At 48.3% G+C, this 13037-nt stretch overlaps 1 protein-coding gene across 1 annotated transcript in view; it reads right to left on the bottom strand.

Moving 5' to 3' along the window:
- Positions 1 to 12525, bottom strand: part of spint2 (serine peptidase inhibitor, Kunitz type, 2) — a 31102-nt gene extending 18577 nt beyond the window's left edge. The window contains exon 1 of the mRNA XM_052044199.1: positions 11980 to 12525. Within this exon, the coding sequence (XP_051900159.1) occupies positions 11980 to 12367 (388 nt within the window). The 5' untranslated portion in view covers positions 12368 to 12525. The remainder of the gene's footprint in view (positions 1 to 11979) is intronic.
- Between the last annotated feature and the right edge of the window lie 512 nt (positions 12526 to 13037).

The raw sequence follows: 13037 nt of genomic DNA, 5'->3' as shown, positions 1-13037 counted from the left end.
ACCTACTCCATGATCAATGTAACCATTCCCTCCTACACAGCCCATAACCCTCCATTTTGCTTATATCCATGTGCCCATCTAAGAGTCTTCTAAATGTCCCTGTTGTATCAGCCTCTACCACCAGCCCCGACAGTGCATTCCAGGCACCCAGCACTGTGTAAAAAAAAACCTACCTCTGACATCTCCCCTAAACTTTCCTCCACTCACCTTGAACAGATGTCCTCTGGTATTGGCCATTGCCGCCCTGGGAAAAAGGTGCTGGCTGTCCACTCAATCTATGCCTCTCATCATCTTATACACCTCTGTCAAGTCACCTCCCATCCTCCTATGCTCCAAAGAGGAATGCCCTAGCTCGATCAACCTATCCTCATAAGACATGCTCTCCAATCCAGGCAGCACCCTGGTAAATCTCCTCTGCACCCTCTCTAAAGCTTCCACATCCTTCCTATAATGAGGCGACCAGAACTGACCAGAAAACCTTATCACTTGTGCACATATTGCCTGAAAAGTACTATAGAAATGCAAGTCCAGGGCAGGGAAGAAGAGCGAATGAAAAGCCTCCCACCCCAACCCCCAACAAAGACAACAACCTTCTAACCAGTCACCGACGGTTCAGTCAAACACAGTGAAAGCTGCACAACAAACAGATGGGACGGTGATTTAAGAGATTAGTCACCAAGTTTATAATTCACAAACTGGTTTAACAACATAGCCCAGAGTCACTTGTAATCATAGTTAAAACATCTATGTAGAGCTTGGAGCAGCTTCAACACCTAACCTTACACACCACAGGCTGCGTAACTAAGGTGATCACTGCGAAAACAGGTTGTACAACAGAAGAGGCAGCATTGTTACGTTCGGCAGGAAGTGAGTGACTAACCAAGGGATGGGAGGAACACACAGCGGGCGTTCTATTGCGACACCAGAAATGTTTACGAAACACTCACTCAACAGGTGACCTTCAAGTCAAACTGCAAACTAAATGTTGTCACCTCAGTACATCCCCCAGAGACAGCCGGCATCTGCCTCTTAGCAAGATGGGATTGGAAAAGAGATGCACTTTTTCTTTCAGTCCATGGTTGTTGCTGCCCATGACATAGTTGCCTCTACATCAAGGAGTTCAAGTGCTGATTAGGCGACCACTTCGCAAAACACCCACCTTCAGGCATTCCCGACCTTCCATTCACCTGTCACTTTAATTCCACCTCACTCCCTCTCAGACCTCTGGCCCCTGAAGCTTAACACAAGTTCAAAGCGACAGCACCTCATAAGGGAGCAGGAGCAGGTCATCTCCCCAACAAGCCTGCTCTGCCATTCAAGAACATGGCTGATCTTTTACCCAAATGCCAATGTCCTGTCCCATCACCGTGTCTCACATCCAGAAATCCAGCAATCTTGTTCCTGATCGCAAACGATGACCAAGCCCTTCGGGGAAGGGAATTCCAAAAGCTCGGCACCCTCAACGAAGAGATTTCTCCACATTTCAGTTCCAATCAGCCTCTCCTTATTCAGAGATGGTGACCACTGGCTCTGGGCTGTTCAACCAAGGGAAGCATCCTTCCTGCATCTTCTCCCTCCTTACCCCTCGGAGGAACTCAAGTGTAGAGTCTTGAGCTACTCAATCGCTCCTCAGACTGCCAGGATCAGTCTGGAGAATCTTCACTGTATTCCCTCTGTAGGATAGGACACCAAAACTGCACAGTGTTCCAGGTGCAGTCACAGCAAGCTCCCATGTAATAGTCAGACCCTATACTCAAATCCCCTTGCACACCCGTCCCTTCAAATGTCAACATTTCCCAACTTCTAAAACTAAAAACTCGGAATTCCTGCTTCCCCACATTGGACTCCATCTACATGTTGTCACCCACTCACTCAGTCTGTCCACATCCCCCTCAAAGCCTCATCACTAACTCCCACTCCCACACAGGCTGTGCGTCACCGGCACACTTGGAGCAAGTACAATCTGAAACAGATTGGGAATAGTTGGGGTCCCTAAGCTCAGATCTGTGTGGTAGCACTCCAGTCACAACCTGCCATCCCGAGGAGGACTTTATTTCTGCTCCTTTCCCTCAGCTAACCACACCAGTCTACTGCCCCCAGTTCCTCGTGCGCCAACCTCGTCACCAACCTCCTGGGACTATGCCACATCTGTGATTTCTCCCTCATCCTTCTGCTAGGTACATAACACAAGAAAATAGGAGGAGTAGGCCACCAGCTCCCTCAAGCCCACTCTGCTGTTCAATATGATCATGGCTGATGTCTCTCTGACTTCAACCCCTCTTCTGGTACTGCTCCCCATAACCCTCAATTCCACAGTTTTTCCAAACATCAAGCAGCTTCAATAGTTCAGTCAAAAATGATTTCCTTTCCACGTCCCCGTGACTCTGCTCAAATATTATTCTCCAAAGTGTTTTGATATCACATTGTTATAGAGCCATCATTTTCCCCACCCCCGAGTACTGATGGTGGTTCCATGCCCCCCACCTCCCCCTTACACAGTGGGTGGGGGGTATATGTGCTCCACACCATCGGCAAGAATCAATCTAGAAACTGAACTGTGTTACCGTCAGTCTCCAAATCCACCTCCTCCCAAACTGAGAACCAGAGATCATCTGGTTCTTGGCATTTTTCCATTTTCACCTTCATTACTTTGTGTTTTTTTGAAACAAATATTGCTTTCTTTATTCCCTCATTTCCACCAGACCCTTGGTTCTCTTTTACAGTCAGAATTTGCCATTTCTGGTAAAGTTTTCCTCAGATTTCCGACCATCTTTAATTTCTCTGGTAATTCACAACTGAACCACTTTGCCTGCTGTGTGTTTAACCCTCAAAGGAATGTGCATTTGTTGCAGAAAGTGTGTTATTTCCTTAAATGCACCCATTGCCCGTCTGCTGTCAGACTCTTTGAATGCCATTTCCCAGTCTACCCCAGCCAACTCACCTCTTGCACCTTAGCGATTTCCAAGTTTATTAATTAACCCCCTTTCTAAATTCAAGTTTTATTTACAGTGTGGTAACAGGCCCTTCCGGCCCAACAAGTCCACGCTGCACATTTTAAACCCAAATTAACCTACCCGTAAGTCTTTGCAATGTGGGAGGAAACCGGAGCACCCGGAGGAAACCCACACAGACATGGGAGAACATACAAACTCCTTACAGACAGCGCCAGGAATCGAACCCCGATCGCTGGCGCTGTAACAGCATCGCACTAACCGCTACACTACCATTTCACCAGACATAATTCACTGGTTCCCCCAACTACTGATCCAGAAATCTATCTTGTTTACATTCCAGAAATTCATCCTTTATTCATCTAGTCTGTGGGTGGATTAAAGTTAACACTAACAGCACAAAGTTCCCCACAACCACTGGATTGCCGATGTTACAGGCACCTCCAGTTTTCTCATTTATACCACGCCCTGCATCACAGCTAATTAGGAGTCTATAAAACCATTCCTGCCAATCTGTTCACTCCCCTTTCTACTTTGTAGCCCCACCCAGACAGATTTTAACCCCACAACACAATCTGCTGAGCTAACATCATTAACACCACCACCCTCTCCTTCCCCACCCCACCCCCCAACTGTACATGTCACAGTCCTGAAATTACTGTTCAATAACAATCTACTGTTCCCTGTTTCCACCCCTGGACCCATCTCTACTTTCCTGACTTGCTCTTTCATCCCCACATCACCCCCTTTGGCCATTTAAGATATCTTTATTAGTCACAGGTACATCGAAACACACAGTGAAATGCACCTTTTGTATAGAGTGTTCTGGGGGCAGCCCGCAAGTGTCGCCACGCTTCCAGCACCAACATAGCACGCCCACAACTTCCTAACCCGTACATCTTTGGAATGTGGGAGGAAACCGGAGCACCCGGAGGAAACTCACGCAGACACGGGGAGAACGTACAAACTCCTTACAGACAGCAGCCAGAATTGAACCCGAGTCGCTGGCGCTGTAAAGTGTTATGCTAACTGTTATGCTACTGTGCCTGCCCTTAATCTCCCCAGTCTCCTGACCCCTCCCCCATAGACTTCTTCCCACCCGTCCCCAGACCCCAACCTGCTCTCGCCCCTCTCCAAAATTTGTTATCTCCAACTATTCCCAGTTCTGACAGATCATCGACCTGGGACATTGTCCATTTCTCTCTCCTGACTGCTGGTTCTTTCCAGCACGTTTAGTTCAAATTTCTGGCATCTGCAGGACTGTGTGTCGGTGTGGGTTTAGGGGAGATTCAGTAGAGGTGTTCAAGATCGTGACCAAATGAGAAACCGCTTCTGGTGGGAGGTCGGTAATGCCAGACTGAAGTGATCAAAAAGGTGGGAGTGAGAATATTCCCCCCCCCCCCCCACCAGCCCTCAGTGAGGTTTGATCTGGAAGGGGAAATCGGAAGCAGATCTGACAGGAATGTTCAGAGGGACTGGGATAAACTGTGGAAGAGGAAAAGTTGCAGGTGTGGAGGACCACATGAGAACTCAGAGCTGGTTAAGCAGCCTCTTCGTGATGTGGGATCCCTGTTGTGGGTCTGGTCAAGTTAACAAATCAAGATTCTGTAAAAACGGGAGAGGAAGTCCTCAGATCTTAAATCCTCAGACTCCCAAAAGTGGAAAATCGGTTCCAAAAGAAAATACAGGATTAAAATAGGAAGGAGACTGGGCGAAGGAGAGATGGCAGAACTAACGGGCACAGTGCAGTAGAACAGCCCCACTAAACGGCCCAACAGACTGACAGGCAGAAGTGACGTTAACCCAAGGCAACAGGGGAGAAGGTAAAAGGGACACTAGACATTTGCAAATCGGAATGCACCTGCACTTGGGCTGTGAAGGAGGCAGGTAGGAAGGAAAGAGGCAAAGTGGGAAAGGGAGCTGAACCACCCTCAGTGCGCACACAAATCCCCAAACCACTGACACCCCACACAATACCCGTACTGCAATAACAGCACTTTGACAGACACAGACACCTACAGGGGAGGTGAGTACACAAACACACACAGCAGTAAAAAAGAGTTTTGCAGTATGTTAACAAAAGAAGAGGTCTCTGAGAACTTGCATGGAGTGATTTACCGTGATGTACACGCAGACAGAACTAGGGCACTTGTGTGATAGTGAATTTGCCCTCTGAAATTGCCTAGAGCACTTTAGTGACTGACTGCAGCACCAGCCCTTTCCTTGGAACCTCTGGTCTGGCACCCAACCTGTTACTTTGCACAGATTATATTGGTTTGGAGGATTGAACAAAGGCCTGGAGCAACAAACGATCCACTGGAGGAACTCAGCAGGTCGAGCAGATTCTGGGGTGGGGGGGTTGTCGGTGAAGAGGAAGTCGACGTTTCGGGTCAAAACTCTGCATCAGGACCAAGAGGGGAGATGATGGCCGGTATAAAGAGGGGAGTGGCCAGACAGGAGCCCCAGGTGACTGGTGGTCTGAGGAGGGGTGAGAGATGACAGGCAAGTTGCACCACAGAGGGGATGGGGGGGGGGGGGGGGGGTGAAGGAGTTGGGAGACAGCGGCAGGTGAATGATAGACAGAGACAAAGGAAAATAAAAGGAACATAAAAATGCAGAGGCAGGTGAGTGTGAAGGTTGGGGACAGGCTGGAGGGAGATAAGTAGGAAGACAAAGGGTCACCAGTGCTGGAACTGAACAAAAACCTCCCCCACCACTATAATTTAACATTCATTCACCAGAATTCTGGGGCATCGCCAACAATGCCAGCGTATATTGCCTATCCCTCCTCTCTCGAGAAGGTGGGCGTGAACTGTTGCATCCTCCTGGTGAAGCTAGTCCCACAGTGCGAGGGATAGCAAGACATTTCCGGGTCAGGATGATGCACAACTTGGAAAAGGGCCTGCAGATGGTGGGACCCCCTCAGTTTTCTCATGGACCTCAGTGTTATTGGCAAAGCCAGCACGTATTACCCGCCCCCAGTGACCCCCCGAACAGCAGCTTGTTGGGCCATTTCAGAAGGCAATCAAGTCAACCACACTGGTGGGTCCCAAGTCACACACACACCAGACAAGGCCAGATTTCCTCCCCTCAACCAAATGTGCTTTTACAACACTCCAATGGTTTCCTGCTCACTGTTACTGAGACTAGATTTTTTTATTCCTGATTTAACACTTGGATTTGAATTGCAGTGTTACCATGGTCTCCACACCACTTCTATCCAGCTCTAGATGCTGGTCACTAATCTCATTGTGAGGTAGAGGTCACAGCTGTAAGAAGCCCTTAAGAAGCCTTTGTGAATAGTTCCAGTGCACTGTGTAGATGCACAGGTGACAGCCACAGTGCGCCTGTGACTGAGGTAGTCAAGGGTTAGACTGGTAAAGGGAGCGGGCTACTGAAACCAGCCTCCTGCGTACTCCCTCGTCACCAGTCCAGTGGTCCACTACAATTGTTGGGGTTTGTTGGAAACAATGAGGCAGAGTTGGCTGCAACCACAGAATCTGAACTCCAGGAACATTAATGATTCACAGAGAAAGGATATGCAAACAACAGAAACATTTAACAATAAAATCATTGTTTCATCCTGCGATACTGCCACCCTAATCAGATCCATCTTGCTCAATGTTCCAGCCTTCAACTTTGTTTTAACAATGCTTCAATGTAAAAACCATTTCCCCTTGTTTTGAAACCCTGCATGATCTGGTTTTCTGTTTCTCACCAGTTCCACAATTCCCCCACCCCTGTTACCCACCTGACTTTCCTTCCGCTCTAACACTATGGATCTAAGTGCCCATGAACAACAGGGTTGAATCTTGGTCTATGAGGGAGAAACATTGTTCTTTCAGGCGAGTGACATTTAAAAATAGTTGGACACAAACATCAAGATGCAGAGAAAGGGTGGGTGAAAGTGTGTGCTATTTCTGTTCTTATTTCCCATCAACTGCAACATTTGCTTTGATAGTTTCAGCTTAAATACAAATTGATGCTGTCAGCAAACATTGAAGGCTATTCAGAAGGATCTGGTTTAGGAGAGACAGGAAACAAACATGCATATAGCAAGCATTTAGGGAGACAAGTTACACGCAGCCCTTTATCACAAGAGGACTGGACTACAAGAATAGGGAATTCTTTTCTGTCTAGTCATGGACTTTGTCGCAATCACACTTTGTACTGGGCACAACTCTGGAAACCTGTCCCAAACAAAGGATGCACTTGTTTAGGGAGCCATTGCAGTTTAGATTCACTGGATTGATGTTCGAAGGAGAGGGCAAGTTGTAGCAGTGGACTATCGGAGAGGAGTATGGAAACTTAGAAGAACGTGGAGCAACCTCAGTGAGGCAAAGACATCCAAGAAGTCGGAACAAAAAATGACAAATACTCAGCAAATCAGGCAGCATCTACAGGAGAGAAGTCACCAGGGTCGTCAACCTGAAATGTCAACTCTTCTCTCCCCATACTCAACTTCTGGCATTGTGTACTTTTGTTTTAGATTCTGATTGGCAGAAAGAGACTAGAGAGGTTTTTTTTTGGGGGGGGGGGGGTGTGGTGGTCGGTGGGCATAGTGTTCCGGACCTTTGCAATCCTCTCCCCAGAGGCTGAGGACGTTCAGGTAGAAGCAGACTTTGGATCAGTTTGGGAAATGTTCATCAGCCATCTTATTGAAAGGAGGAACAGACAAGGGGCCAAATGGCCTCCTCCTGACCAAACTAGTCTTGCTGGATTGTGTTCTCTCATTTGACTGCACAGCTGAGGTGGGGATTGGGCCAAACCTCCAAGTGCGTGCGTGGGTGGCAAGCGCTCCTCTGCGTGTCTAAAGTTTAGGTCATTAAGTAGTAAAATGTACAGGACGACTGCGCAAAACCATCCCACTTGTTAAAATCACTAATCTCTGCAACACCTCTCGCCCAGTGACAGAATACAGACTGGGACAGATGGAGAATGGTGATGAACTTCACCAGGAATGTGTGGACATCAGCTCCTGCCAGGAGTTTGAACCTTGGTACCTCCCACACCACAATACCCGGAAGTTCCTTCAGCTCTGGTGAAGTGGAGACTGAAGACGCAGCAACTCAGCTCCTGATCTGGTGTGTTGGAGCCCTCAGACCTCACCGAACTCAACAACTTCATCTAACTGGTTGGCTTCTCCTCCAACCAGCTGCTCTGTTGTTGCTTTACTTCTCCCACCAACTTCACCATCCCATTCAGTACTTCATCTCCCCTAACTTCCATCCCAACAACACCTCTCTCGTTTCGTTAAAAATCAGAACTGGGAAATGCTACTGACCCAAATTGTCATTTCAGGTCTGGGACTATGTCAACTGCTTCTCTTTCCACAGATGCTGACTGACCTGCTGTGTATTTCCAGCATTTCATCCATCTATTCCATTTTGTTTTATCTTTTAATATTTTTCTCCAAAAAAAATCCCAATTGACCCCCAGCATCATCATATTTCAGGTAGGGTGGGAGGGCAGGCCACAAAGTTCCAGGTCCCCACTGTCCTGATGTGAGCAGCACATAAAACACTGGAGAAACTCAACAGGTCAGGTCAAGACCCTTCATCAGGACAGCCCAGACTGTCCATTTCCCTCCACAGATGCTGGTGGCCTGCTGAGTTCCTCCAGCATTGTGCGTTGCTCCAGATCCCAGCATCTGCAGTCCGTCATCTCCACCCTGTTGCAAGGATTGTTTTTCCTGACATCATCCTTCAACGGCCAGGCTCAAGTTTTGACTCAGAATCAGACTGATTTTCACTGACTTGTGTGACGTGAAATTTAATGTTTTGCCGCAGCAGTAGAGTGCAAAGACATTGTTTATTTTTAAAAAGAAGGAACAATGAGGTAGTGTTCATGAACTGTTCAGAAACCTGATTGCCTTCAGAGGAAGTAACCTCTCCCTGGAGAAATCTTTTATTCACTTTATACACTCTCTTTCTTGTTCTTTGATATTAAAAGGACAAAACCCTGAGATCTGCACAGTACAATTCTGGTTAACCAGCACTGCACTCCCTCCAAAGTCACAGGTGTAGAGGCACAGGACAGAACAACTCTTTAAAGTCAAGCTTTACACAACTTTAATTCATCTCTCATCCCTTTGAATATTCTGGATCACCTGCTGATCAAGGTTAACATTCCATTATCCCCAATGTTTTTCCAGGAAATCTGGGCTCAGCCTCACCAAGACCAGTACAATGTTCCTGAGACAATGGACTTACTTTCTCAGGAGGTTCTGCATGTCACCAAACACTCCAACAAACTTCTACAGACGTACTGTTGAAAGTATCCTGACTGGTTGCATCACGGTCTGGGACGGCAATTTGAATGCACAGGAACATAAGAAGCTGCAGAGAGTAGTGGACTCCGCCCAATACGTCACAGGCACATCCCTCCCCACCATCGGTAGTATCTACAGGAGGTGCTGCCTCAAGAAGGCAACGTCCATCAAAGACCCCCACCATCCGGGCTATGCCATCTTCTCACAGCTCCCATCGGGCAGGAGGTACAGAAGCCTGAAGTCCTGCACCACCAGGTTCAGGAACAGCTTCGACCATTTGGTTCTTGAACCAACCTGCACAACCCTAATCACCACAGTTCAGCAACACTAGAACCACTTTGATTACTTTGCACTAAAATGGACTTTTTTTTGTTCTAATTATGTTCTTGTAAATATTGTGTGTAATTTGTGTTTTTCTTGTGACAGTAGCATAGTGGTTAGCATAATGCTTTACAGCGCCAGCGACCTGGGTTCAAATCCGGCCACTGTCTGTAAGGAGTTTGTACATTCTCCGTGTCTGTGTGGGTTTCCTCCGGGTGCTCCGGTTTCTTCCCACATTCCAAAGACGTACAGGTTAGGAACTTGTGGGCACGCTATGTTGGTACCGGAAGCGTGGCGACACTTGCGGGCTGCCCCCAAAATCACTACGCCAAAGATGTATTTCACTGTGTTTCGATGTACATGTGACAATAAAGATCTCATCTTATCCGAATGCTGCTTATCTGATGCTCTGTGCCTGTGATGCTGCTGCAAGTAAGTTTTTCATTGCACTTGTGCACACATGGACTTGTGCATCTGACAATAAACTTGACTTTGACATGTTCGCAAGAAATTAGGTTACCCTGAATGGACACTACATTTACAGGAAGAATGCAAATGCATGAGAGGGAGTTGAGAGAGATTTAAGGTTCACCCTGACACACTCAGATAAGGGGTCATAGTCCCACCCTAGAAGGTGGCAGAACGACCTACCCCAGGAGGACTGTGGGGGAGTCGCACTGCAGCGGGACCTGTCCTTTGGATTGAACATTAAACTTCTAGAGCTTAACCAAACTCCTAATGGGCATTCACTAAAGGAATAATTAAAGGACATAGGGTAGAAATAGAGAAACTACTTCCTCATTGGAGAAATGGAGGGCAGGAAATCATCTTAAAATTTATGTCAACAGGAATTAAAAACTTAAACAATTTTCCATCCAAAACGAGAGGGGAATCCACCAGATCCATGTTGAAGGACAGGTAGAAGCCAAACTGAAATTTTCAAAATTTGGAGCAATTTTATTTTAGAGAAAGGAGGATTGTCTCTAAAGCCTTGTGTTTCCTCCAACATCCCAAAGACGTCCAGGGTCAGTGGGTTAAGTGGTTATTGTGGATTGCCCCCCTAGTGTGTTAGCGAGGGGTAGAATCCAGGAGGGAAATTGATGGGAATGTGGGTAGAATAAAATAGGATTAGTGAGACTGGATGTTTGATGTTCAGTGGAGACTCACTGGGCCAAAGTGGCTTTTTGATTTCCAAGGTATAAGGAGCAAAAAAAATCAAGGTTATGCAGATTAGGCACAGTCTGAAGAGGGGCAGAAGAGGCTAGAGGGGTGAATGGCCTCCACTACTAACTATTCCAACACAAACACACAGATGCTCCAAATAACAATCATTTTGTCCAGCAACATTGAGGAATCAGTGGCTCTTGCATCGTGACAATTAACTGACTTTGACATCTTCCCAGGATTATGTTTCACGCCTTTGGTGGCCCTGCCTCTGCCCACACTCCTTGCCCTGGACTCTGAGCAGTGACACCCGCTTGCTCACCGCTGGATGTGACGACTGCCACAGGACAACACCCAGCTATCGTCACCTACCCCACCGCACGGAAAACCCTCCATGGAAGCCATTTGCCCCTCTCCGCCGTCCACACACCTCCCCCTGGGGTCACTGCTCCAACCCGCCTCCAAGGAACACGATCAAAAGCCGGAACTTTGGGCGGGAGTCACAGCCCCAAATCTCAATTCAGACAATGTTCAACACTCTCCCCCGCCTTCCAGAAAATAACAAAAGCCGGACTTGGGGCGCAGGAAGCAGAGCCACTGCCTCCCAGCTCCAGCGAACCGGGTTCGATCCCAACTTCGGGCGCTGTCTGTGTGGAGTTCGCACGTTCTCCCTGTGATCGGGTGGGTTCCCCCGGGTGATCCTGTTCTACCCCCCCCCCCCCCCCACGTCCCAGCGACGTTTCGGGGTCGGTGTGTCAATTGGCCTAGTGTGTGGGGTAGGGGTGGGATCCCCCAGTGTGTGGGTGGGGTGGGGGCAGTTGGTGGGAACCCACCGTGTGTGGGTGGGGGAAAGAGGTTACGGGGAAGGGAATAAGGAACGGGATTGCTGTGAGCCAGCAGAGGGTCGATGGGTCCAAAGGCCTCCCGTGTCACAGACTTTATTCGCCAAGAATTCCCTCTTGAAAACCCAATCCTGTTCCTTCCAGCAGCCGCGGCCGCCCGCGCCTCCAGCCCTTTGTTCCTCTTAGAATTATTAGCCCAGGAAACTCGCCCCCACCAGCCCAGAGCTCGCCGTGGGCGACATGTCCCGATCCCTTCCGCCGAGGGTGGGGGTTCACAGCGGCCGGTTAACCTGCCGACCCTGGCAGGAATCGAACCCGCGTCCCTGTAGCTCGGAGGCAGCGACTTTCCCCCTGCGCTGCGCCGCCCGGTCCCCCGGTGCGCAGACACTCAGCGTTGGGCTGTGGCAGAGGCGAGGTAAACAACATTTACCTGCTAGCGTCGCCTTCTTGAGCGCGGAGTCCGATTTCAAGCTGGCTTGGTAGCCCTGGCTAGAGAGAAGCGTGCAGACGGGTTTCTGGTCGTGGAAGCAGTTGACCAGCAGGCAACTGAGCCCTCCCGGCCCCGACTCCTGAATCAGAGCCAGGTTACACCGCGCCAGGGCGCAGCAGCGAGAGAGACACACCGAGGAACTGTTCACTCGCCGCACATCCAACAACTCGGCGCCCTTCTCCCAGCTCTCCGGGTGCAGGGTGAAGCCTTGCGAGGTGTTGTAGGACCCTAGACATTCCTTCGTAGGAAGGGGATCGGCCGGAACACCGGAGATCGCCGAGAGACCAGCCAGGAACAAGGTGCAGCGAGTGAACCGGAGAAGCGCCATGGGCGAACACACCTGAACCTAACCTGTGAGGCGGACTATGAACCGAAGTCCCGTCTGCTCCTCCCCGACACCCAATCAAACCAGCCAGGGAGCTTTTCTCGCCCAGCCTCACTCCACGGGAGATACTTGGCTTTGTAATCTCACTCCTTGTGTCTGACGTCACGGGGAAGAGGCAAGAAACTTTCCATTTACCTTCTCATAATTATTTATTAATCTCCAACTCTAAAACATACTGGCTTTCATCCAACGTGGTCAGAAAATAAATCAAGTTGGGGGAAGGGGAGAAACTTTCAAGGTTATTTCAGCCACTAACTTGTTCCTGCGTCACAATAAAGACCTGTGAGAGTTTCTGGACGTATGCCCTTAGCTCGTTGTTATTTAAAAATCCACGGTAGAAAATTATCCCGTTTATTTCATGTTCTCCCCAGTCCTTTGCGGGATAGTTAGATCAACAATTAAATAAATTAAGGTTTGTTATATCAAACCTTAATTTGTTTAATTGTTAACGTGTGTGTGTAAAGTCTACCTGTTTCACATGATGTAGTCTTTTTATAGTCAAATAATTTCGTTTACTTTATAGTTAACTAAAATCTTTTGTAAAAACAAATTAAATCTGCCCACATCTGCAATTTAAAACATATTTCGTGTCCTGCATAATTTTTTTATGGAT

This window comes from Pristis pectinata, chromosome 35 (assembly GCF_009764475.1).
Source record: "Pristis pectinata isolate sPriPec2 chromosome 35, sPriPec2.1.pri, whole genome shotgun sequence".
In the NCBI taxonomy this organism is placed as follows: domain Eukaryota; kingdom Metazoa; phylum Chordata; class Chondrichthyes; order Rhinopristiformes; family Pristidae; genus Pristis; species Pristis pectinata.
The sequence above is the reverse complement of the archived record's forward strand: the minus strand, read 5'-3'. Positions and strand labels throughout refer to the sequence as shown.